General features: G+C 42.9%; 1 protein-coding gene across 2 annotated transcripts in view; it reads left to right on the forward strand.

The window, feature by feature from the left end:
• Positions 1-27,508, forward strand: part of Adcy2 (adenylate cyclase 2) — a 368,926-nt gene that overhangs the window by 182,062 nt on the left and 159,356 nt on the right. For both annotated transcript variants that reach the window (XM_021641274.2, XM_060380366.1), the window contains exon 4: positions 25,097-25,246. In XM_021641274.2, the coding sequence (XP_021496949.2) occupies positions 25,097-25,246 (150 nt within the window). The remainder of the gene's footprint in view (positions 1-25,096; positions 25,247-27,508) is intronic.

Below are 27,508 nucleotides of genomic sequence, written 5' to 3' on the forward strand. Positions count from 1 at the left end.
AGCACAGACTGTACAAAGGACTCCCAGGTTTGGAGGGTCACTGTACAAGTGGTCACTCTACGGAAATACAGTCGAGATGTCCCAACATTGTGAACAACATAGCTGTAAAAACCGAGTTTTTAATAACAAGGCTCACGGTTTTTCCTGGATGCTACAGTCTTCCCAGGTATCCAGGGGTGTTTGTGTAACTCTCTGGATGGTGGCTCTTTTGCACATAATGGTCTTTAATGAATTAATTTAATAATAAGCTTACATGCTTGTTGTTAATTGTACCCATCCAGAAACAGAAATTTGCATGAAGGCAGAGGATTTGTCTGCTCTGTCTTCAATAAAATGCTTGGAAAATAAATGACCAAATGAACAAATTTCACCAACACAATTGATGTTTGTGTATTGGAAAAGCATTCACCTCAAAGACGCGATTTAAAATTATTAAAGAAAATGACCCAAAGCTCTTATGTAAAGAGCTATTTCCTATACCTTTTTGAACTTTATTTCAGAGCAGGAAGAAAGATTTGTGTCCTAGGTAGAAGCCAGCCTCAAGGCAGGTTCCAATAGACAGAATCCAGAGTCTACTTCTAAATGCTATCTGTCTGTGCGGCTCTAAGCCAATTATTTAGGACACTGGTATATCATTTTAAATTAGTTTGCCTTCCTCTACCCTCTCTTTTAATCTCTTTTCGCTGTCCTTCAAGGCAGAGTGATTTTCAGGGGAATAGTGCTTTTATTCATTATCTAATTATAATTGTTCCATCTAATGAGCGTGTTGCGGCAGGCATCCAAACACCTGGCTGTACCTCCGTGCCAGCTCTGTGAAGTAAAGTGGGAGTAAATGAAACAAACCAGACAGTAGTGGTATAACTGAGAGCAGGTCAGAAGTAGCTAACAAAAAGTAAAAATAAAAAAATAAAAAATTCAACAAAACATTCCTTGTCTGTGGCCTTTGCTAATCTTTGAGTGTTTGTTTACATTAATAGCTTAATGTCAGTTTCTATGCATTTTTATGCAATTCACAGTAATCCTTCAAGCCTGTGAAGCAAAGGCATTTAAATATGACGTCTTCAAACACACACAGTGTTTTGTAGTTCTTACTCTGGCTTTTAAGAAAAGAGTGGAGTAAAATTGAGAAAGAGGTTTTTGTCATTCTGTTAGTTTTTCCCACATGTCTGTTGGTGAAAGAAAAAAAAACCCTTTTCTGATATTACAAAACGAAAGAATCAGCCTCTACCACTTCCTGACCAAGTATCTCTAAGGTACTGGTTACATAACTTTTAAATATTAGAAAATTATATAAACATACCAAAAATAGTTGATATTTACTAAACAGTTATTTCTCAACCTTTTCAGTTCTGCAGCCACATTCCTTGCAGAGGACTTCCCACAAGACACCTCACACCGAAACCTTGCTCTAGCAGCACCCCTAAGAACACCTCATACCTGCCTCTTGCTCAGGAAGGCAGCACCCCTTCACATTCCAGGGGGAGCTCCCCACCCCACTGCTGCCTGTCCCTAGGTTGTGTCACTAAACAGATCCGTTGGGTGTCTATGTGTCTCCTAATATTGGGACATGATTTTTACGTTGCTAAAATAAACACTTCCAATAGAGTGAGCATTTGTTTTGAGCATTAAAGAATGTACAGACCAGGCAGTACTGAGCTGAGGGCCGGCTTTGTGCTGGACAGTAAGGGTTCAAAGCAGGGGCTGGTGAGAGGCTAGTGAGATGGCTCAGTGATTAAGACCGTTTTTTGTTTGTATAGAGGACCTAGATTTGATTCCTAGCACCTACGTGGTGGTTCACAACCATGCCTAATTCTAGTTCCAGGAAATTTGATGACCTTTTCCATTGCTCTTCTCCTGCCTGGGGGGTTGTCTCCCAGCAGCCCCGGAAGTCAGGAGGGCCGTGAGACAGAGTAGAGGGCCTAGCCTTCGAGCACTGTGCAAGGGACCACACACCCCAAGAACCACTTCAGGGAACTAGTTCAACTTTAATTCCAGAGAACGAAGGCTATATACCCCGTGGAGAGTTGGTGGGGGAGTCCAAAAATAGGTGTGCAAAACTGGTTGGAACTAGGCATTTTAGGGATGCTTGATTTGCATTAAACAGCACGCTCCTATCATATGAATGGGAATACAGTACCTAATTATCCTATAGGTGGCGCAGGGAGGGAGAGCAAGCATTGAGTTGTGTCAAACGTGGTTAGGGGCCTTTGTGTCTAAAGACACTCTTCAGATAAAGTCAGGGAGAGAGCAGGAGGCCCTGCTGAGGGGAAGGAGTCCTGCACATTAACTCTGAGTGCAGAATGGCTATCTGGACTGGAAGGACTGCAGCCTCAAACAGCAGGGTCCTTCCAACACTTTTCTGACCTCCAGGGCATTAGGTGTGCACATGGGGCACATACATAAATGCAAGTAAAACTCTCATACACATAAAATAAAATAAATATTAACCACTTTATTTAAAGGATTCATAGGAAAGATGTGGAAGTCTGGCTCACTGTGCATGGCAAACCCTTGAGTGGGTGCTGGTTGCTCACAGAGAAATCTCGAGTGTCTTTTTCTTTCTCTCTGGGCTCTGGTTTGCTTACACAGAAATCTGGATCTCTCTCTGTCCAATGACCTTTGGACAATATTTTTAATCTATACATGTTCAGAAAATCCTCTTTAGGTCTTATTTATTTACTTATGGGTTTATTTTACATGTGTATATGTATGCATGTGTGCGTGAGTGTGTCTATGTGTGTCAGGTCCCCTGCAGCTGGAGTTACTGGTAGTTATAAGCACCTCCTGTGGATGCTGGGGACCCAACTGAGATCCCCAGAAGGAACAAGTGCTCTTCCCCAGTGAGCCTTCTCTCCAGCGCCTCCCGGTTAGGTGCTGCTGTGCAGTCAGGTATTCCTCTGCCTGCTGAGGAATGGACAGATTCCCTCTTTATTCTTCAGTGGCTGGAAGCACTGTGTATTACAGTGCATTTTTCACAAGGAGCAAGTACGATGTGGTTGTTTCATGTCTGTCTCTTCCCTGGAGAGCTGCAGTCAATGAATGGTAATAGCCTTGTTGGCAGGCATGAGATGCACAGGCCAGAGCTGTGCTGAAAGTTTCCTCCCCTGATCCTGGTAAAGGGATCAGTGTGCTCAGGACTGCAGGCCCTGCTCAGGAGATGCCTCCCTGTCCCTCCCTGGCTGTGTGGCTGCGGAGTTATTTGATGATGTGTTAGGTTAGTTCACAAGAGGAACATCTCATTACTTGAGAAAATGTCAACAACAAATCCCAAAATGTTTTTTTTTTCCTAAAAATTAATTGTGTGATTTCCTTATCCAAGGCCAGTGAATGGGCAGCTGCGCTGGGGGCTGTGGAGTCAGACTTCCTGGCTTCCCAGAGTATCAGTCACTTCCCTTCTTACACCCACACATCTCCATCTTCCACGTGGGAGCTAAGTCCACCACATGCATGGTGAAGCAGGCAGGGGTCCGTTATTGCCCAGCACACAGAACTGCTGTCCCTGCTGCTGATGTTATGATCATTAGTTAGTGCTCAGAATTAAACAGCCCAGACAGCGCTTCACGCCCTGGTGTGGAACCTGTATTGAGTCAGTGGACTGGTCTTTTTAAAATTTACCCTCTACTCTGAAATAGGAATTAACACAGATGCATGATGGTAATCCACACTGCCAAGGAGACCGGGAAGGGCGATCTTGAGTGGAAGGCCAGCATGGAATACACAGCAAAACACACAAAGACACACATACACAAAGTAAATATGGGCAGCACACTATTAATATAGTGAGCTTTAACAGATTTCACACAAGCAAGGAAAGTGGTGTACAAGAAAAACAAACACTGGGAGGATAACTCATCAGCAGTGTCTTGAGTTCTCCTGACAGCTCAGCCCATAATATGTCTCAGGTAGAATGTGTGCAAGAAGCACAGTACAGAAACCTGCTGTTCTACAAAAAAAGAAAAAAATAAATAAAACTATTTGAAGGTCAAGGAAGCATTAGCTTTTGCTGGTTCCTCCCTTCTTCTGCCAATTGCTATTTCTGTTTCTGCCTGAAGGCACGGGAGAAGGAGTGAGGGGCCAGTGTGAGGCTGGGTTGTGGTTTGGACTAGACTCAAAGCAAATGTTCAGGAGGCTACTAGCGAGAGCTTCACAGGGCCCTCTTTGAACGCTCTGAGCTCTCAGACTGCCCAGGCCTTTGGGAACGGCAGGCTGCAAAGCCACAGAGAAGGCTTCAGAGATTTCGAGCCTGGCCCTGCTGCTTCCTGTGCTCACTGCTGCTGTTCAGGATGACGTCCTCCAAGAGCAGGAGGATGCAAAGTGCATGGGTTACAGCGAACCACTCCCCACTCATTTGCATTCTCACCAGCTCACATGACGAGCACCTCCTGTGTACCTTTTGCTGTACACATAGTTGGAAATGTCCCAGCTCTTAACTGTGAAGTCCAGCAAAGGAGCTTTTTCTCTGAACTTCATTGTCCTTTGACTTGGCAGTCAGGCTTCAGGCCAAGCGTGATGTTTACATACATCAGAACAGCACATTCTACTCCATAAATACACTTGGAGCCAAGCCAAGATGACCAGAGTTCCATCCCCACGACCCATATGATAGAAGGAGAGAACAAATTTTGATGTTTTCCTCTGACCCACGACATGTTCCACAGCACATGCGCATGCATGTGTACACAGATGCAGACACACATACATTAGTTAATTAAAAGTATTAAATTTTAAAAGTTGAAATGATAATCAGGAACTCCATAGCCCCACTAGTGCTGCGTGGGAGCTTGGTTGAGCTCCTCCCAGTCTCCTCGTTCCTTCAGACACCGGCAGTCTGAACCAGGGAAAAGGCGGGGTATGCCCGGGAGGCAGAGAAGGGGTTGTGTTCACAGAGGAAATCAGGACATTCTATGGAGAACTGCTGCCACATCCTTGGGAGCAAGCCCTCTTCCAGGAGTGGACAAAAACAGACTTCCAGAGAGGCTGAGCCAGTGTTGAGGACACTACGCTAGTTCAGGGAGCTCAAACATATCGCCATGGCTGGTACTTCTTAAACCTTGGCTTGTGGACCAGCAGAAGCACACAACCCCATTGGTTGTTATTTAAAATGTAGGCTACTGAGCTGTATCCTAATCCAGTCAGAATCTACTGGATTATGGGTCTTGGTGCCTTGATCTCTCGATGTTCATTATGAATTGTGAAACTAGATCAGAGCCCGAGGCTGTGGAGGAGTGAGGGGATTCTAATCAGAGACCTGCAAGGCATAGGGGGCTGTGGCTTTAGCTGCTGGCCAGCCGATACCTGCGAAGGTTGTACTGTTCTGCTGTTGGAGTTTGGGACACCTGCTTTCCAATGACAAGCAACAGTGATGTGAGGAACCTCCTTCAGGAGCCATTGTGCTGCTGATTCCTCTCTGGCACAAGAATTGCGGTACTCATGAGGAGAAGAAACCCATGCCCACTGAAGTCCCCAAGTTTCCCTTTGAGCAGTACTGTCCCCATCCCCAGTTGAACCTTGCAAAACTTCATACTCCTAGCTAGAAGGGGATCCTGACAGGAGGGTGAATGTAGAGGGCAGGAGCTGCCTCTGTCCCAGTCAGACTTCCTGTTGCACCCATGCAGTGAGTCGTTCGCTCACCTGCATTGCTTTAGCAACTGCTCTAGATGTACTTTTGTAGCGACAACTCGGGGGCAGGAGCAGTGGTTTGTGTTATCAGCGTGCAGAGATGATTGAGAATCGATGAAAAGGAGAAGCCATGTGTTCAGGAGACGCTTGGCAAATAACATTGCAGATGGCAGACCAGTGGTGTAGCAGAAAGCTATGTCAAGAGGAGCACAAAGCTGTGAGTCTGAGCGACTCGATAGCAAGAGTGACACTGAATGCATAGAGAGGCTATGGTATGTCAACCTCCTGTCACTGTGACAAGATACCTGCAAAAATCAACTGATGAGGAGGGAGGGTTTCTTTGACTTACTGTTTCGTGTTGGTCCATAGATGGCTGACCTCATTGCATTGGAGTCTACAGTGGGGTGAAATAGCACCATGGAAGAATGAGACAAAGAGAGTTGCTTATTTCATAGGATATGGGTAGCAAAAACAGATTGCCAATAACTCCTTCAAGATTGCATCCCAGTAACCTATCTTACCAAGCAGCAGGCTTCCCCTAAAAGAGCCCACCTTACATAGGGTCACAACCAGCCAAGAACCATGCCTTCAACTCATGGCTTTTGTAATATATTTCAGAAACAGACTATAGTACAAGAAAAATGATAACTTCATGCAAAGAATGTGGGACTGTCACACAACTGCTGGCCATGTTGTAGAATATCTATGGAGCCGGTGGGTAGAGATTTGTGCCGGGGAGCTGGCTACGTGTGAATTATGATAGGAAAGGGTGTCTAGGATTGAAGCACAGATCTGGGGGGCATTTTACTAATAGCCTTGTGTCAACCTTAGTTTTTCACATAATCACCTAGCTGGAATTCTAGAATAATAAAGCAAACCTAGAGAAGCCAAGATGTGGAGGTAGGGACAGAAGAGTCACAGAGGTGCTCAATGAAAGAGGACAGTGAAGAATGGCAGGAGGAGATAGATGCCGGGAGGCAGGCTTGTATCTTGCAGAGCTTGGCAGGGTTGAGTGCCAGGCCATGTAGATGTGCCAGGATGAATTTGTGGAAGCTGGAAGGGAAGGGTCATTCAGCATTTGAGATTGCCAAGAAAGAAGCTCCTGGATGCTCAGGTGTCTAGCTGTGGTTGGGGTAGACATCACCAATTTAGCAGATGTCCAAGGGCTGTGTGTCAGGTCAGATTACAGATCTTGAGTTTCTTAACATCAGAGATGAAGCTAGGTTCCGGGCAGGACACCAGAACAGGTCCTGATGCCCACCGTTATGACAGGAGAGATGCCCTGACCTGCTTCTGCCAACATGAAGCATGGAGCCTGATGGTCTGAGCTTTGCTTAGGACCCAGCCCTTTATGACTAACTGTGTTTGGTTTCATTTTGACAGTAATTTTTAGACCAATTTAATTTTAGGGCAGAATAAATTGTTTCCTTTTAAATGAACAGAGGAATGACCATGGAAGACATTCAGATAAAGCCTTGTCAGCAAAGATGTTTGTACCTCAGCCCTCTTATAGTGTGCAAAAATCAGATATAGGGATATTTGAAAAGTCTGGCTGCAAGCCTTATGTTGGAGGGAATGTCTTGCACATTCTAATAGTCACCTGTCCCAAAATCCCAAATTCAGTCACATTTGTGTTTGAGAAACTTTCTGCTTACAGAAAGCACATTCATTTAATGAATATGGCAACCAGCACCATGATAGACTAACACACAACATACACATACACACACAAACACACATGGACATATGCATGCATGCCCAAACATGCATGAGCACAAACACATGTGTCCACACACATGCACATAATGTGCACATACAAACACGTGTGCACACATGTGCACAGATGCATACATGCACAAACACACATGCACATGTACCCCTATTCATCATCTTTGTCTCTTCCAGACCACTGGTTGGTCTTTCCTGTGTTTGAGATCATGTCTTCTTCCCTTCCATCTTCAGGTTCTCTGCCTTCACCCTGAGAATAACCCTGAGTAACAGGCAGCAGGAACACACTACTGCATATTTGGTGGTAAAGGCAGGTTTTTTTCCTCATAGTTAAGAAGGCCAGAGAAAGACAAGGTGGGTATGCTGTAGTGAGACCTTTGCTCCAGAGACCCCGAAGGAGGGCCTTATTTCCCCTTTTCTAGGTTCTAGTGACCCTAGTACTCCTTTGCTCATGGATACCTCACAAATAGTCTACGTCCCATTGTCCACTCTGTCTCCTCTTTTCACGGCACTTGCCACTGAATTAAGGAGTTACCTCTCATCCATGAAAATCTGATGTTAAAATCCTAAATTTGGTCACATCTTTTGTGACACAGTCACTGCCATGGGTTTCCAGTCACTACAATCAATGACTGGGTACTTATAATGTTCCTAGGAGACACAGTCTTACAGCAAACTCCACGACCCTTTGGTTGTTACTCTCTTAAGGAATTCTGAGAGCAGGAGAAATAACCGACAGTTATCTGGTACTAAATGGTCATCACTGAAAACATACATACATGTAGCTTCATATACACTGAGCATGTTCTATTTATGTATTTAGGGACATAGGTACAAATAGACATATGCATGTAGCAATAATTAATGAAAAAAAGAGGCCATAAATTTGAAAGGTAGAAAGGAAGGGTGTATTAGAGGGATTGGAGGGAGTAAAGGTAAGATGGAAATAGTGTGATTATATTATGACCTAATTCAATAACAAACAGTTAAAATAAAAACGGTAAATGACTGAGATTCGTGACCCATACCGGCCAGGTACTATCACAGGGAACTCCATCTGGATCACCCATCGTGCTAATAACCGATAGTTAAATAAATTCTCCCTGAAGGGAGAGGACATCTATTTGATTGTCTAGCTCTTTGGTTTGGTTTGGTCGGGTTTAGGCTGTGCTGAGAGTTGAAGCTGGGACTTCCTTACATGGTAGCCAAGTGATCTGCTACTGAGGTGTATCCAAAGCCATCTTTGGATCTTTTTAGAATGTTCCAAGTAGTCAGTTCATGAATGTCGTCCTCATTTCATCTGCCCCTGCTACTTCTCAACCTTCCGGCCTTCAGGCACTGAGCCACCTCACCATGACTCTTTCGTGCTTTCTCTTGAGAACTACCCTCATGAGTCTCCTTTTAGTGGGTCTTAAGCTACAATCATACATCTTCTACTTAAATCTTTGTTACAGTTATTTTTTTAACTGTGTTTATTTCTGTTTCTCTCTTAACCTGCTTATCACACAAATGATTGATACTACATTTTATTATTTTAACAAGCTTCACAGCACAATCCTGAGTAGTATTAACTCTATTCTTAACCCTCTAAGCTAATCTGGTTTCCTCCCAGCGTACATTCCAGAGATACTTGCACTCTGTGGATTTCCCTGCTGAGCCCTCTCTCCTGGTCTCTCCTGGTCATCTGCCTGTGGTTGAATCCCCTACTTCCTCCTCTACCTTCTTCTCCCTTGGCTGACAGGAAGACCAGCTCTATTCTCTCCCCTGCTCAGCAATTGGTTGTGAGGTGCTTTATTGGCAGATCAGGGGACAATTGTGGAACAGAGTTTATACAATATTGAGATAGGAAATTCTCAGAACAAGGATTGCAACCAGGTATGGGGGGTGCAGACATAAGCGTTTGAATTTCACAGTAAATAACCTTATGCCTATAAATCTTTCTTATTTCTGCCTCTAAAAAAAGATTTACTTGTTTTGATTGGTCTGAATTTCTTTTCTTCTTGGTTTGCCAGACTATTTAAGGTACACCATATACATTGCTTTTATGTGTGGTCTCAACTTGTTCGGTTAATTTACAAAACATACTTAGAAAATTCCACGGGAGCTCCTGCTGTGACAGAGGCAAGGCTGTCTGCTGACTCAACTGGGCTTCCCAAATATATGAGTCAGCCCTAAATTTGTCTGGAAGAAAGAGAAAGGCAGAAGACAGAAGCAATGGAACGAATGGAAATGTATTTGTTTTACATAAAAAATTCAAAAGAAGGGGGATCCTCCCCCTGGTTCAGAGTATTAAGGAAGTCGGGGTGGGTATCTCCAGGAGTCTGCTAGCTTTCCACACAGTCTTGAGAGACCACTGCAGATCTGACCACTTCATCTGGATCAAAATTGAGCCCAGGGAGCAGGAAGTTAGAAGTGTCCCAAGAGCTGCACCTGCTGTTCTCTCTTAGGAAATTAAAAGTTTCAAGAGGACCCTTCCTCCCACATACCTCTCATCTGTCTTCTTGCCACATCCAATCAGAGGGGAGCCTGGAAAAACAAACATATGGAGTTTTACCCTGCCTTTTGTTTGTGTGTGTGTTGGGGGTGGTGCAGGCACCCACGGAGAGACGGGTAGGAACATCTTGACTAACAGATCAGCCCTGCATATTCAACCAGCTATTTCCAGGTCTGAGACGTCTTCACGCTACCACCACACACAGGCACCTCATCTGACTCGGTGAAAATAGCTATTAGCTTAGTAGGCAGTCATTAACTCTAAAGTAGATAAGCCATGAACTGTAGTTTCCCACATTTAAATACAGGGATGAACCTTCTTGGAATGCAACTCTGTGGGCACCTCTGTGGGCACAGAGTGCCGCTGCTGTCATCCTAAGACTGAGGTCAGCCTTAGAGAAAGCTGTTAATTAAGTGGGGAGACACGTTGTTTTGAAGGGGCAGACATTTTGATGCCAAACTTGATGCAGCATGAAGGAAGCCTCTTGCTGAGAGCCAGGGTGGAATACAGGCTGGCCTGTGCCTCCCTTGGAGGGAAACTCGTGCCTTGTTCTTGGTGTGTTCCTTTGGATCCCAACCAGTGGGATGTGGTAGTAGGAAGGAAGGGAAAAACTGGAAAAAAAAAGTCAAATTGTATTTCATCTATGCTGTTACTACAAAATCAGTTTACGAGAAATTAAATTATTTGTGAAGGGCAATTTTCCTTTTAAGTCTGACCTTGGCTCATGATCACATAAATGTAGCGTTGGTTGTTAGCTGAGCTCTCTCTGCATGCATTCTTGCAAGCTCTGAAGTATGGGACTTGTTATTAATTTTAAATTTTTCACAGTTGTTCACCCAGACTAGCACTTTCAGAATACTGGCATGCCCCAAGGGAAGAGCATGGGAGTGGTAGATTATTTGAGAATGCTGATTTATTACCCAGTTTTAATGTGCTGGTTTTTGTTTCCTTAGAAAAATATAGGATATTTGCTCTGTACTTTAAAGACACGATTTACCTGTACATACAAATATATGGTCCACCAGTTTCACATTTCAAACACCCCTTCTTAAGTGATAAGGAAGCCAATCCTCCAGCAATCCGGGCCTTAATGTTACAAGCCTCTTACTTACTTTCTTCCCTATGTACCTGGTCTACTCATTGGCATGGCTCCTCTGAAATGCCGCCTTCCCAGCAAAGTGATGTGTGAGACCACATCTTTGCTCACTCTTATCAAAGCCACTTTAACTTCTTTCTTACTCCATACCAGAGATACCTAATCCTTTTCACTGCTGTTCTTTTCTCTCCTTGGCCAATGTAGGAGCCCCCTAAGTGAGTGGAAATCTCTTCTTCGGTTTAAAGCATTAATCCAGGCTTCACATTTCATGTTTGAATAGCGAAGACATCATGCTCTCTCATTAGCATTAACCATTTTTTAATCCCTGATTAAATTCTCAGCCCTTCTCTCCACATGAACTGATTCTTTTGTTCTAGGAGAGCTAAAGTTGAGTCATCTGCTTGGTGCCTGACATTAAGTTTCTCCCTTGGTCCTGCAGAGCATATTCATGTGGAGACATTTATGTTAAAAATCAGTTACCTGCCGAGCCTTTTAGAGTGGGTTCCAGGCATGTGCCTGTCTTTTCAGCATGCCGGACACCTGTGTTATACACCCTGATTCAGAGCCTAGTGCCCTGACCCATGTGAGGAAAAGACTCAGAGAAGCTTCAGTTTGTCTTTCCAGACACTACCCCTGAGGCAGAAGGTGCATCTGTGCCACGCCTACTCTTGACAGCATGCCACAAGACATTGCAAAAGTATAGCTTTGCACACAGTACTGTCCTGCATGTTTAACTGTCATGCTCTCATTAGGGTACTTACAACTATAAACCACAGTGAGAGTTCCATGCAAAGTTGTGTATGATTTGTTCTCTCAGATAAGAAATAGGCATCTGCTCCGATGGATGTATGAGCAAGTTGTCCTTCATTTAAGGAACAATACCATCAGGCCCTGTGGGGAATCCTACCGATACGGAGACCATTTGTCTACCTGGAAGCTTGTGTGTTTCTCTGCTGGCCATCAGCTTTCTCCTCAGGAGGTTTGAAGTAGGATTCTTGGAATAACCCAAGGTACAAGGCGCACATGGCTGACTGCCTCTTTAAAGAGGCAGTGTAGAAGGAACCTTAATGTAGTAATTTGTCACAAGGAATGAGACTTTCAAGAAGACCAGAGAGTTGTTAAGATACCACCTCTTAACTTCTCTTTCTGGAGCAAAAAGCCACCTATGTGAAGATCCCCAGTGAGTGTGAATGTAGCGCTAACACAGCTGGAGAGCTAATCCCTGGGGCGAAGCTGCATCCCCGTCTGGGAAGTTGCTCAGCGGTAAAGTGCTGGCCTGGCATTCTTGAGGCCACAGATTTAACCTCCAGCACCACTGCTAAGAAAATGACCATGTTTCTGGATCTTTTTTGCACTGTCACTCTCCTAGTTGCTTAGGTTATTTTGTTATTGTTGTTGTTTTGTTTGTTTGTTTGTTTGTTTGTTGCCAACCTAGTCTTATGAAATCTTAATTCCAGAAGCATACTGCATTCTGCACAAGTGATGTATCTATACTATGTAAATTGAACCCCTTACCAAGAAACAAGGTCTGACCATAGGACTGCATGGCTACCTTGAAGAATGTGTGGTTTAAGACATGGAAACCAAAGGCATAGACTATAAGCTAGGGGTTCTCAGCCTGTGACTGGTGAACCCTTTGGGGGTTGAATGACCATTTTGCAGGGGTTGCATATCAGATATCATATATATCAGATATTTACATCAAGATTCATAGTAGTAGAAAACTTGCAGTTATGAAGTAGCAAAGAGATAATTTCATGGTTGGGAGTCACTACACATGAGGAACTGTGTTAAGGGTCGCAGTGTTAGGAGAGCTGAGAACCACTGGCTTTCAAATGTCATCCATGGAGAGGGACAAATCAACCAAGCACTAACACTGTTAACAAAACCCCCACTTCTCTGCAGTGCTAATTCCCTCTGAGATGGGCTTTTCCCCAGTTTTCTGTATTTGAGACCCTCAGCACTTCCTCATCACCACCTTTCTAGACACAAATTCCTTCTTTGGATGCTTGAGTGGCCCCAGCAGATGTCAGGCCTGAATGGGTTTCCCTTCCTGTTAGGGAATAAAATATGTATCTGTGTCGTCATTAGGTTCAATCTTATCAGGCAATTTCATGTCCAAAGCCATCAGGGCTTTTCAAGGTGTCATTTGCATGGGTAGCATTAAGGGACAGTACATATGCCTCGCTCTGCTATCCAAAAACAATGTAAGGCAGCTGTGGGGCCTCCTCAGTTAAATGTGAGGTGGAGAACAATGGCGTGATTGACTCTGGAACAAAAATCGAATTTTAATATAAGTCAAAGAGGGCAGGACATTGTATTTTTTGTTTTTAATAAGATTATAGCCTGTACTTTGAACATTTCTTGGTACATCATAAGTTTCCATGAGCATTTGTTGAATGAATGAATTTCTGTTACTCAGTAATTGAGGTAGTGTGTCTCCAGCTCTGATGGAGTAGGCCATGGGGATTTTATTTATGCAGTTAAGGAATTTGTGTCCTTTGCACTCATGATGGATACTATATGAGCTGTTCAGTATCTACAAATGGGAACATAATGGGTGTGACCTCTGTGGAGTGTGAGAACAGGAAAGGAAGGCAAAGGCAGATGAATATAAACATGGCCCTTGGACATGCGGGAATTCAGGGAGTCTTGCTGGTGAGGAGTGGATTATCTGACAGGTAACCTGACATGTACAGCAAGATCAGAAGGAACAGTCATGGGCAGGGAGAGGAGGTGTCAGGATTTGGGTAAGCCATAGAAAACACATAGGCAAAGGGCCTGGCAAAGTTGGAGGGTTTCACCAGTCTTGACATCTAGTGTAGAGCTAGGGGACAGAGCAAGAAGGATGTGGTAGAATCAGCAGGATGAGTCATGGGAAGACGTCAATGCAGGGTTCAGGTAATGAAGGATTAGATTTCACAATCTATACTTCAGAGGCGCAGCTGTGTGCCTTTGAACATTGGTGTCTTGCCGATATCACTGATGAAGCAAGAATAGATGATGCTGGGGCAGGAAGTAAAGTGGAAAAAACCCAGGGAGAGCACTGGGGAATAAACAACACTTAGGTCAGAGCAGGTACAGTTGATGAGGCAGGTAAACCCAAGTTAGTAAGAGGAAAAGAATCAGAATCAGTAATAAAGAGAAAACCAACTGCTGAGAACACTCAGAGGCCAAGTCAGGTACATATAGAGGGACCATTGAGTTGGCAACTTGAAAGTAATTTGTGTCCCTGAAAGAGTTTGTTTGATGATGGTTTTTCAGTTGCTTCATCAAACAGGAGAGTAGGGGACAAAAACGGCACAAAGAGCTTGTTGACACACCTTGGAGGTTTGTCTTTAAAGAGAAGATGAGAAGCGAGAAGATGGATGTCTATGTGTTAGGCTTGGAGCAGACTCGTTTGCCAATGAGAATGATGCTGTGGGGAGAGAGCAATGACACACCAGTAGCGAAGACTGAGCTATGATGTGGTGGCTTGGAGTCCTCTTGCCAATAAGAATTGAAAAGCAATGGTCCAGGTCTGTGTGGTTTTCTGATTCATGCAAGTGGACATAAAATGTACTTTCCTTGTAAGAGGTGGAATTTGCCTACCAGATTTGATCAGAGTAAATTTCAAATGCATAATTTCCTGTGATTTTGGTCCGTCTGGTCCTGTTCTGCTCCCGACATGCTTTTGATGCCAGGCACATCTTTTTCTCATCAGCACCCTTCACTGCAGCGATTGCTGTGGGAATCCTTGAAGTATGGAAAGTATTCCTTGCAACAACTATAGAATTTCAATGTTTCTGTCAGGAAAGTAGCTCTCAAGGCCACCGGACCACAGGTGTCTTTGCATTGCCTGACACTGCTCCTTCTCAGTTCAAAGGTAATTTTGATTCCCCTTTTCCTTATGGTGTCTTAAAAAATGTTAAAAAGTAAAGAAAATCTTTATTAGTTGCCAAATAGGGTTTCTACTCTTTATTATGATTTTTAAAAAGTCATTACTTCTGGACTAATTCATCTAGCAATGTTAGTCCTGATTTCCAAACATCTGCTAATTCTATTCTTGATGATTTTAATGATCAGCTCTATTGTGGACTATGTCCACTTTGGAAGTGAGTATTTTTTTTTCTTCTTATATTCATGTCTCAGAGTTCTGGTGGCCTTAGATTGATTGCTATTTTCTTGATGACCTACAAAGCCCTCAGAACATTAGGAATTGTATTAGTTTGTCCCAGAATGATGTCATATTGGGAACTACAAGTTACTTATTTTGGTCATTGACAGTCTCAAATGAAGTTGAGACCTTTGGCCTTATCTCCTTTGTAGTCTTGGAAAGTGTGGGTAGAGTCCAACATAAGGACAACAATGGGTTGGATAGTAGCAAGCAAAAGAGAAACCGGGTCTCATGAAAGGAATCTGTTTCCTCTTGGAAGTCATCATATTTGGTATTGAGAATGCCAGGTGATATAAATATAAACAATATGTTACTTCTATAGGAAAGATTAGTATGTATGTGCATCAAAAAACTAACAGTCAAATGGATGGCTTGTGTGTCTTTATGCTACACCCATGCAATGGGTGTCTCTGAAAGGCACTCCAAGAAGCAGATGTTGTGATGTGATGACTTAAGAAGGTACTCTTGAAAAAAAAAAAAAGAAGAAGGTACTCTTGAGTAAAGCCTGCTTGGAAATGAGAAGAGCAAGGTAGTGCAGAGAGGAAGTATGGACAGCCGTGGAGGTGTGAGGTCCAGCAAAGTAACAAAATAACTAAAGTGAAATATCCACCAAGAGTTTATTCAACTGAGGGAAAAACACTGACCTTCTGACCCCTGTATTTATTGACCACGGCAATGTCAACAACTCTGTGAGACAGAAAGGAAGGTGGGAACGAGGAATGGGGGGGAAAGAACCAGAAAATAAAACCATTTCCACTCCTTATAGGCAATCACTGCAGACATTCAAATGGGAATTGTGAGACAGGGCCAGGGCATAGGGTGGAGGAGACACCGATTGCTCAACTGAAAAAAATTTGGTGGTGTTCTCCCACCAGAGTCTCTAGTCCAAGGCAGCTGAGCCCTCAGGGGAAAGTATGCCCACCTTACCTGGGATGATGCAGTCCCATTTCAGAGCTGATCATCCAGGGTTAGGGCAAATGCTGTAAGCTAGGGACTCAGACTCCCATAAGTCTTCAGATGCTAGCCATGTTTCCATGACTCCAGCCACCTGTGATTGTGAAAACTTCCCTCAAATTTCAGACACTTAGGATCCTGGCGAATCAGGTTGCCCACCACCCAAAAAGCTCTGGTGATCTGGAGTGTGCAAACTTTTTGTTTGTTTGTTCCATTGACATGACTGGCAAACCAGCATCCATGTGACTGAATCCAGTCTCCATCACTTCACTCCATGCCCCTACCTTTTAACCATACCACTGGGGCTTCAGAGGACCAGCCTCTGGCCTGAGTCGCTTTAGGAGTAATCAAAGGGGCTCATGTGTGACGAAAGCGCTCCCGCTGGGAGATCCAGACACTTGGTCTCTTTCTATAAATCCAGGAACTAAAGCCAGTCCTGCCTAGCTTTAAATGTGGAGAGATGAGCTGTGAGTCTAGCAAATTCAGCAGATGGTGGGTCACCTGGAAGAAAAAATAAATCACCAAGAAGAGAAAATCGATTTTTGTAAATTTGTAGAAGATGGTTATGTAGAAATACCACTTATCCTGCTTGTGACTGTTGAGTATGACTCAAATCTTCTGACTTCCATCTCTTGCCTCCTCTGTTCTTTTTACCCTTTTTCAGTGTCGTTTTTTGTTCATCATTTCTGTGTATACAGGTTTCCGTACAGACCTTCCAAAGGCCTTAATGCCAAATCCGCATAATCTTTCTATTGACTTCTAGGTTCATTCAGGAGGCTTGAAGACCTCTCTACCAGGACTCAGGTTGGCTGTGACACTGCTCTGTCCCAGGCCCTTCTGGGAAGCCTAGGCTACAGAACAGCTCTCCAGATTATAGCTACATATTGTTCCTTTTGCTCTCTGGATTGTATGATAACAGAAATTTGCTGTTGAAATCTGGACACTCCTGAATTCCATGTTGACTTGCCTTATCTTTGATAACACCTTTGCAAATTGTCACTTGATGGGATTATCTCTTTTGCATGTGCCATTTTCTGGGGCTGAGACTAAAGCTGGAGTCATGGGGAGGACATACTGTTGTCATGTGTCAGTATAAAACAAGTATACACAGATCATTCCTGCCACCAATGTAATGTTCCTCCTCGATGATTTCTCAGGACAATCCACATAGCAAGCCCACATCATTTCATTGCACATTTTGTTTAATTAAATTAATTAACGTGTTCACTTTGTTGGAACTCTGTTTGCTTAGTAATGCAGTTTTTAGGCTGTGAGCTCAGTATTCAAGAAGATATTATAAAGTTTCAAGTTAAATACAGCAAGGTTTGCTTCTGCCAGATCTCCATCTCCCATGAAGCCTGTCTTGAAGGAACTCCTGGTTCCTGCATTAAATTGCAGTGTATCCTCCTGTTGACCTCATCCATTTATAAATCTGGGTTTTAGTTATCACGGAGAGCCACCATGCCTCCCTCAAAATAATCCCAACAACATTAACCTGAAGAAGTAAAGTTTGGACAGGGAATTTAGGTTGCAAATTCTAGTTGGAATATAAGACTGTGAAAATCTCTGATACTCAACAGGAATGGTGGCCACTGACATTCTGTAGCAAGTCACTGCACTGACCTAAGTGTGACATAAAATACTATATTTGATTTCAACATATAATGATGAATACTAGGTGCAACTACTAAATTTTTAGAACATGTGTGAGTTATTTCAAGCTTCCTAGTAGCATAGCAAAATCACTAGAAGGTTCTTTTGGCCTTGGAACATTATAAGAAATTAATGACATACTTCAGGCATTATGATCAAGAAAATCTGCATTAGCACTTTTATTTCTCCTAGTTAAACTTTGATGTATTTGAGGAAGTATGCTCTGCTTGTCACGAACCTTCCCTCAGCCCTGCTCATCTTACACATACTTCCAAAGATCTTTGATGAGACTCTGATGGCAGATTGTGGTTCAATCATCCAGAAGTCACAGTGACTAAAATTAAAAGCTTGTCTCTTCTGAAAACACTGCTTTGTGTCCGTCTTCCACTACCTCAGGGTCCTATAATTTTTCTGCTTCCTCTCCTGCACTGATCTCTGAGCTTTGTGGGGAGGTGTGATGTAGATACCCAATTGATGGGTATGAGCACTTCATGGCTATGACATGAAATGTCATAATGACAGGAATTCACAACTGTGAAAGCATACACAAGACCTGTGCAAGATTAAGCCAGACAGAAAATTCCAATGTGAATCAAATGGAGGCCTTAATGAATGTCTCATCTCCTTCTATGTAAATCACCTTCAGAAAAAAGTGATATTTCTCAGAGAGGGATGCCAGTCCTACATTCTAAGACATCAAAGTTTTATTCTTTGAGTATATGTGCTGGTGATGTGTAAATACATTTTTTTTTCTTAAACTCATTTTATGGCCCACTGGCATAGCTCAGTGGGCAGAAGTGTTTGCTCTGAAAGCCTGATGATCTGAGTTCAATTTGTGGATCTTAAAGGTAGAAGGAGAAAACCAACTCCCAAAGTTGTCCTTTGACCTCCACATGACATGTGTATTTACACACAAAAATAAATAAAAATTTACGAAGTGAATAAACTGTAATAAATAAAATTTTAAAAGAAAAATAAATAAATAAATAAATAAAAATTAAGAAAAAATAAAATGCATTGTCATGTTGATCGGAACTAATGTGTCAACTCAGACTTAACATGTTGAAGTACAGCCACTCAGAATGTGACTTCTTTTGGCCATAAGGTCTCTGAAGAGATGTTAAGGGTAAAATAAGACATTAGGGTTAGCTCTAGTGCAGGTTCCCTGTTGTCCCAATAACAAGAAGGAGGTCAGAACACAGGCACTTGCAAGGCACGAGACCATGGAGGATGCTAGAGTATGAACATCCCCTCCCAAAAGGTGGATGGAATTTGGTTCCCTTTTAGATAGCAGTCGGTGAAATGTCTATGAAGTGATGAGGGCATGATGGCTTCATCTTAGTGGGCATTTCTGTGCCATTTTAAAACTGCAAACTCAGCCTCCTTTGGCCATCTGTTTTCCACCTTGTGCAGGCACAGCATGACCCTAGGAAGGATGTAGCATTCGGGGTTCAACAGTGTACTCCAAAATCACTAAACTCTTTGACACCTTGAATTAGGCTTTGCAACCTGTATTGCTAGAGGCTAATAGCTAATAGCTTTGTTTGGAATTACAACTCTAAATTACCTAGAGTTGTGTATTTAGTCATTATCAGTATGAATCAATAATCCCACAGCCATGATTGAGTACCATGTGAAGGAGAATGCCAGCTGATCATTCTGCCCCAAGAACGTTGTCACGAGCCACATGTGACCCTTTGGAGATGTGCCTCCTGGGTACTCACTTGCGGCTCTCTATTGATTGTCTTCCCTTTTATTTTTTTATGACTGACATTTGGCATATTTGCATATTCATGGCCTGTTCCAAATATAATATTCTTTCCCTTCTTACACTGTGGTGTTTTCCTGTAGATAAACAGTCATTTTTGTGGTAGATGGTCTTGTGCCATGGCGGAGACTTCACCTCACCCTCAGCATATAGGAGGGCTTCTGTCTACCTATTGTGTTCCCTTTAACTTCCCATCCTAAGTATATGGTAAAGAAATGGAATATTAGCCACTTTTTAATGCATAGCATCTCAGAATCACAAGGGATCTGAAATGTCATCTAAACCGTTTGATAAATTTCTGTGGTGTTTGAAGTCAGTAAACTAGCACCCTTAAATGTTCTTCCCTGGTGACATTTTCTCAGATGGGTCACTCTCTGGCCCACATGGTCTGATTGAAAGCAGCTTGACATTCTCTTACATTCCTCTCTGAACATGCACAGGCATGTGGCTCCAAGGACATGTGGTCTCCAAAATGTAGCCACTTAAAATAACTTTAAATGATGGAAGCCTTTTATAGCAGAAGATACAAATGCCTTTAAAGAAAATAGAAAGTGCCAGCTTCTTATAAAGCAAAAAATGTACATCTTTTCTGAATTTCTCAGACATCCCCCATGCCCTGGCAAAGGTATTTCTCCTGAAGGTAAGGGGTGGGGATATGAGTTGGCCTAACAGCACTTATCTTCGGAAGGCTAGTACAGCCCAGAGACATGTCACTTAATTTTGTTTCCTAGGCTGTAAGAGGAGCAATCAAGTGTGCTTTGACTTCTAGACTCTTGAAAGCTTGGAGATTAAAAAGTGTTTGGAGAGACAGTGATAGCTATGGCAGTGGGGAGCCAATCGTTGCTTCCTGGTGTGAATACTGGTAAGTTCTGATCTTCTCACAACCTGTGCTACACTAATGTGCACCTCTAAGAATCTGTGAGAAGGTTTCTCAGAGCTCCCAGGTTGTATCAGGCAAAGGCAGGGAATGAAGGAGCCAAGGACACAGTAGACCTCCATGGAGCTATCCCAGCACAGTGCAACGTGAACATACCCCAGGCTTGAGTCTGGCACCATCTGAAGGCTTGGTTTTACTCTGCACGGTAAGCCTGGCACGGCAAGCCTGGCCTGGTGTTATTATCTAAAACAACTTGTTTTCTTCCAAACCTTTTCAGAGGAGGCTAAGACCCCTGTTCTGTTTTCTGGCAGAGGTGAGAGTAGCTAAATGAAACAAGATAAAAGAGACACAGAGACAGCGTGATGCTATCAAAAAAAAAAAATCAAACATTGTGAAAATGAGACTTTTTATTATATGTTCTGTTTGGCAGCCTTCTGGAAAATAAAAAGCTTTGAAGTTATTTTTAAAAAGCAAAACCTTAACCTAATCATTTCTTCTGGTTTGATGTGAAGTCATATGACTACATCAATTTGAAAGAAAAAAAAATGCTTCAGGACGTTAGTCACATTTGTAAATACTTAGTGTTGTTGAAATTTCAGAGTCTGTTTTGTTAATTATAGAATCCAGTATACCAAGATGAAAACAGGTAGAAGCATTTCATAAGCTTTCCATCCGAAAAAAAATCTTCTATTATATTTATTTTGCATTAAATCTTAGTCATTTAATCTTGTACATTTTTCTTTGTGAATGCATATAAAGCTTAGTAGACGCATTTCTTCTAATTATCGGTACCCAGGGAGTGTTGAATGGCATCAGGAATGAATGATAGGATCAGGAGAGAGGGATGAGAAGATAACAGCACAGAGTGCTGTTGCTGCAGAGGACCCAAGCTCTGAGCCCAGAACCTATGCTGAGCAACTTACAGCAGCTCACGTAGCAGATCCGGCACCTCCAGCCTCCTTGGACACTTGCACCGTATGCACATCCACACACCAACCCACACACATACACACAAAAAAAGATAAAATATTTTTTAAGAATAGAAAAGAATGGATAACTTGAAGAAAGCTCTTCTTCAAACCCACGGCTAGACACTCACACTAGGCTTCCACTGATGAATGCTGAGGACGTTTCCTAACTGCATGTATATGTGTGTGTTCATACATGTGTGCATGTGTTCATGTGTATGTATGTATGTTATGTATGTATGTGCATATATGTGTACTTGTGTGTGTGAATGTGTGTGCGTGTGTCTATATGTGCGCATTGGGCATGCCTTTCACTGAACCTGAAGCTTGCTGATTAGACTAGACTGGTTGACAAGTGGACTCCAGGAACTCTCTTGTCTTTTTGCTCACATTGTTGAGGTCACAGAAGCACGCCATTACACCCAGTTTTCGCTGAGTACTGGGTGCCAAACTCAGGTCGCCATGCTTGCACCTCAAATACTTTACCAACTGAACCATCTCTCCTGTCCCACAATTTCTTACTGCATAGAACTCATTTGGCGCTGGTCAGCCACATAAGCAATGTGAATGTGCCCTGAGGTTCTCAGAGCATATCCCAATTTCAGTCTGCAATTATGAGTCCGGTCTGGATGAAGCATGCCCAAAACAGCCTGCTTCCAGGCATGGGGCAGAAGATGGCTAAGGGTAATAAGAAAGGAACAGGTTTCTGACCCAGAGTTCTGTGATGACAGGGCCCTTCTGCAAGGCTGGTCCTAGAGAGGATAAGCATTCTCTTGGTACCTTGGGTCTGAGCCCAGAGGGAAGGTTGACAGCAATGTAGGTTGTCAACAGTTGTCCTGGGGTTGATGAGTCACGGTGTAGTACAGTGCAGCCTGAGAAAGGACATAAAAGGCTCCATTGCCATGGCAGGATGCTGGTCGAAGAGCTCCACTTAGGCCTCATGCTGGGAAGACTGGGGCACAGGTGGTGGCTTTGCCAGGCTCTGGTTCTTACCTTGGGTTTATTTCGGTGGGGAGGGGTAAGCTTCCCAAATCTCACCATTTGTTTTTAAGGCACTTTCCTAGGAAGAAGGGAATCTCTCACAGATAGTGACTGGGTTGCTTTGTTATTATTTCAGCTGTGTTTAATGATGAAAGAGTTAACATTTTCTAATTGAACACCAAGGCTTGCTTTGGCTTTTCTTGTTTCCTGGATTTCTTGGAACACCATTCTTCAAAGAGCTCCAGCTATGATGAGGTCTGAATCATCTTCAGCAAAGCAGCTGGTCATTTCACGGAGACTAAATATGACAGGAGTTTATGAATGGTGTACAAGTGGACATGAAACCAGTCTTGTTCAGCTGCAAGTGGACCCCCTCAAGTAGAACATTCAGAAAGTCTTCTAGCTGGGCATAGTGGTGCACACCTTTAATGCCAGCACTCAGGAGGCAAAGGCAGGTGGATTTCTGTGAGTTTGAGACCAGCCTGGTCTCCGAATAGTGAGTTCCAAGACAGCCAGAGTTACACAGTGAGACTCTGTTTTAAAAAACAAAAGAAGAATGTCCTCAAGACTTCCACCCACTCCAGGCTTGGCACTCACAGGGCCTGTGTGTTATTATACAACAGTGGCAAGAATGAGACCCTGTGAGTTAGGAAATGGGTAGAAATAACAGAACTATGACACAGTGTTTTTGGTGACCTCTGACCTTGTACACACACTCATGGATTATAAATATATTTGCCACTCATACAACACATGCATTATATGTACACTACACTAAAAAAACCACATGAAACACTTTTGTATATGGGTTTTAGATAGATAGATAGATAGATAGATAGATAGATAGATAGATATATGTATACACATACCTGCACACACTACACATGTACATCATCATTAGTGACATATGAATGCACTCCTCATGTATAAGCACACAAGTAAGGCACCCTCTGTGCTAATGGAGGAGAAATGAAGCATGTATGCATAAGGCATGTCTTAGAGGTGAGTTCTGAGACTGAGCAGCTGTTCCATCCAATAACTGTGGTCAGCGTGAGATGCGGGGCAGCACCTAAGGCCCCTCCCAGTCTACAGAGTTCTCTGTGGATTCTACAGAGTAACAGCAACAACTCAAAAACATCTGCCACCCCATTCTTCTCATCTAAACTCTGCCCCAATTGGTCCCTCAATCCTCCTGCATGCCCCAGGACTTTCGGGTACTTAGGATCGACATATCTTCCTTTCTGTGCCCACACCCTGTCGGGATAGGAGAGGCATTAGGCAGCTGGGGAAAACATGTCCACCTTTATTACCATTGTAGCTTTGGAGACACGGTTACCTATGTCTGTGACTGCCCCCAGATCAAGGCCTTCCACAGCCATGTTGAGAGGGTCCACTAGATACACAACTTGGCTAAGACCATAGCAGATGCTGGTGGCTGCTCTCTTTAAGTCCAGGGTGTGGGAGTAAATCTCCCACCCACTATGACTTCCGGGAACATGAGGCCTTTGGAAACAATGCCTTTTTGATGCCCCTGAAGCCATAAGTGACTTGTCATGTTACAGTTACAGTTGTGCTGTGTGTCTGTCCATATCCTGGGTAGACCTACAAATTCAACCCTGAGCACTGAGGAGCTTGCAGTGTGTGAATCATGTGCCAAGTGACAGAAGCACACTGGAAAGGCCATTGTCACCCCCTGCTAATGGGGACATAAAGGGAATGTGCCTTGGGAGCAAATTTGTACATAAATCAAGCACTTAAAATATGGATGAATTTTGACTTCTTATGTTATGAGTTACTGAGTCTAAAGCAGTGATCAGAGAGGAAGTCACGGTTTTGTACATGAGGATGACATCTGTAACATAATACAAGCACATGGAATATTAACCCCGTAGTATTGAACAATATAGACATATATAGACATAACTAAATGAGTCATAGAACTGAATACTGACTAAGAATTTGGAAACCTTCCCACACATAATTCCTATAATCTCAGACACCTTTTATGTTACATTAAACAGTCAAAGCATGCAGCTAGAGTAAACACGAAATTTGCCCTTTATGAATAAGACAGACATCTTGACAAAATGTGTTTAGAACCACATTTTAAAATAGGAATGTGAAGTAAATGAATATGGCCCTATGGACAGCAGGCTTTTTTCCAGGACAGCAAAGTTAGGGCAGTTTTTAGATCTCTTTTATATTTTTTCTGTTTTCCATCTAAATTATGAACACACATTTATTTATCAAAATGAACCACAGTTATTTTCGTTAAAAATGGTCCCTATTCATCTATAAACAACAACAAAATTTGTTTATCTAGGCTCCGTGAATACATGTGAGAGTGTAGATAGCATGTGTCAGTCAGTATATCCCAGTGGTGCTGTGTAACAAATGTAACAAGTGCAGGCTGGCTGGGGAAGCTCTCTTGCACATCTCTCATCTTGGAGCAAATGCAATAGATAGCAAGCATAGAAGCTTGTTCTGATAGTAGATAAGAGAGTGGTATTAAATGCATAAGGATGTAAGCCCTGGGCAGGGGCCAGTATACATTCACTCTGCATCAGAAAAAAAGGGGGGGGAGGGTCGAGTCCAAAGTCAAGAGAGGGAGCCTAATGGGCACACATGCCCATGGGGGATAGAATCCCCAAGTGATGCTTAATTTTAGGCAAACCAGAATACCAACGCCAGTTGAGAAGCCGAGTCATTTTCTAAAGCTTATTTTTGACATTCTGTCTGATTCTGTTGGGTCCATGAGGAAGAGATCCTTATCATGTTAAGTGTCTTCTTTTGTCTCTGTAGATACTGGCCAATGTGATCATTTTCATCTGTGGGAACTTGGCAGGAGCCTACCATAAGCATCTCATGGAACTTGCCCTGCAGCAAACCTACCGGGACACGTGTAATTGCATCAAGTCCCGGATCAAGCTGGAATTTGAAAAACGGCAGCAGGTAAAATGTGTTTTTAATCCTATAGCTGTACTATATTGGGCATTTCTAGGATAGCAGCTATTAATTAACATTAGCAGCAAGCATCTTTCTTGGTAAAAACAGGACTGTGACATCATAGATGTGTGTGCAGGAACTATTTTCCACCCAGCTGATCATGAACATCATCCTGAATCATCTTAGCATCAGAAAGGAGTTTAATTAGGAGCTGGTGTCTGTCATTGTCTACAGCTGCTCTATAATGATTGTGAGAGTGATGTATAGAGTGATAGGGACATTGGGAGGTGTGTGGAGACAAAGTGTGCAGTGTCCTCCAGAGTGGCAAAAAACACATAAAACAGACACACTGGAGGGAAAACTCACCCAAGCTCTTGAAATGGACATCCTTTATTTTAGGTGGTGGCATGATACTGTGTTCTCATGATACTTTTCTCATTGCTGGGAGAAAATTTCTAACACGGGCAGCTTAAGGAAGCAAGGGTTGATTTATCACTCAGAGTTTAAGGGCTCTCTCTATCATGTCAGAGAAGGTGTGGGCTCAGGAGTGTGAGGCAGCTGCCCACATCCAGTTCATGGTCAAGAAGCAGAGAGACAGATGCTGGTGTTGAGGCAGCTTTCTCTGTATCCTCTCCAGGGCCTGAGTCCACAGTGTGGTGCCACCAGCATCCATACTAGTTCTTCCGTTGCCAATTAACCTTACTGGAAAAGCCTGCATAGACACGCTGAGATGTGTGTTTCTGTATGTTGATTCTATGTCCAGTCAAGTGGACAATGAATACCGACCATCACAAAGCCTGTGAGACGCTGAAGGTGACAATCACTGCGCCTCACTGTGAACTCTGTATGAGTGGCTACCATGTTATCTATGCTGTGAACAGTATTTGGACAACAATGGATGTTTGACTACTGTATTAAATTGTATTAAATTAGCATAATTGATAAATTTCATCAAAATGTATTTTGGTAGTGGGAGGGAAAATTATCACTTCAGTGTTGGTGCTGGATTTCTGTTTGTGTGTAAATTTGAGACTAATAATGAGGTTATTTTTTCAATATGGAAACTTCAACTCATTTGTTTAGCAAATATTTATTGAACAGCATTTGTGATGGCATGGTTCTAGGCATCTGGGTGTCCATGTGATTACATCAGGTTCTCACCTATGTTATTGGCAAATCTCGTGAAGTTTTTAAAATTTTTTCCCATCCTGTACAACTAATGTTAAAATCATTTGTTTATGTGTGTATCAATTCTGGTTATCACACCCATATGTCATGATGCAATCCCTCAACTCCATAATCCCAGTGTTCTCGATTGAAAGAATTCAGATGAGATACATTGTAGCATACAAAGACAGAGTTTATTGCAGAGTAAACTGGAGAACTCTCAAGGGGTGAGAGTGTGCAGTGGTGAAGGGACCATTGCAGAGCAGAGCACCCTTCTAGTGTGAAGGGACAATGGCAGAGTGCACTGTGCTGACCTTCCTCGTGGGCAGACTTTATTCTGTTACCTCTCATGTCTCTACAGCTGGCAGCCCTAACTGAGGAGTATTTTCCTCTCTGGGTGAAGGACAAGGCATTTGGATTGATTCTTAATGGAGGGACAATGAAATGCGCTTTTCCTATACCAGAAAGCATCCACCTAGCAAGTAACTCTTACAACCAACTGGGAAATTCAGAAATTCTACTCAGGGCCAGAGAAGGACTCAGATTCCACCCTCATCCCCATCTGTCTGTCTGTCTTCCTTTCTTCCTTCCTTCTTTCCTTTCTCTCTCTCTCTTTCCCTCCCACCCTCTTTCTCTCTCTTTCTCTCTCTCTCTCTCTCTCTCTCTCTCTCTCTCTCTCTCTCTCTCTCTCAGTGGTAATCAGAGTCCTGCTGTCTCCATTCTTGGTTCTACAAGCTGCTGATTATGAATGGGGGAGGGGCAATGACCTTCAAGCTTGCTAATATCTAACTTAGCTATCTACTAGACATATTAAAATCATAGATTACTGTTTATCCAAGTAGCTATTCCATTTTTCTGAATACACATATGCCAGTCATGTTTAATTTCTGAGTTCTATAAGATTCCACCATGTTAATAAGCAGCTTATCTCATTCCCAGTTGGGTCCACTATAACATATTAGGTTGAGGTTCCTGGGGAGACATAGAAAACAAAATGTGTTCATACAGACAGATCACCAACAGACCAAGGAAGCAATTTCTTCCAACCTCAGATTCATGGAGTGGTGAGTTTATTGGGGTTATCATCAGGAACATGGATGA

This window comes from Meriones unguiculatus, chromosome 3, assembly GCF_030254825.1.
Source record: "Meriones unguiculatus strain TT.TT164.6M chromosome 3, Bangor_MerUng_6.1, whole genome shotgun sequence".
Taxonomy (NCBI): Eukaryota; Metazoa; Chordata; class Mammalia; order Rodentia; family Muridae; genus Meriones; species Meriones unguiculatus.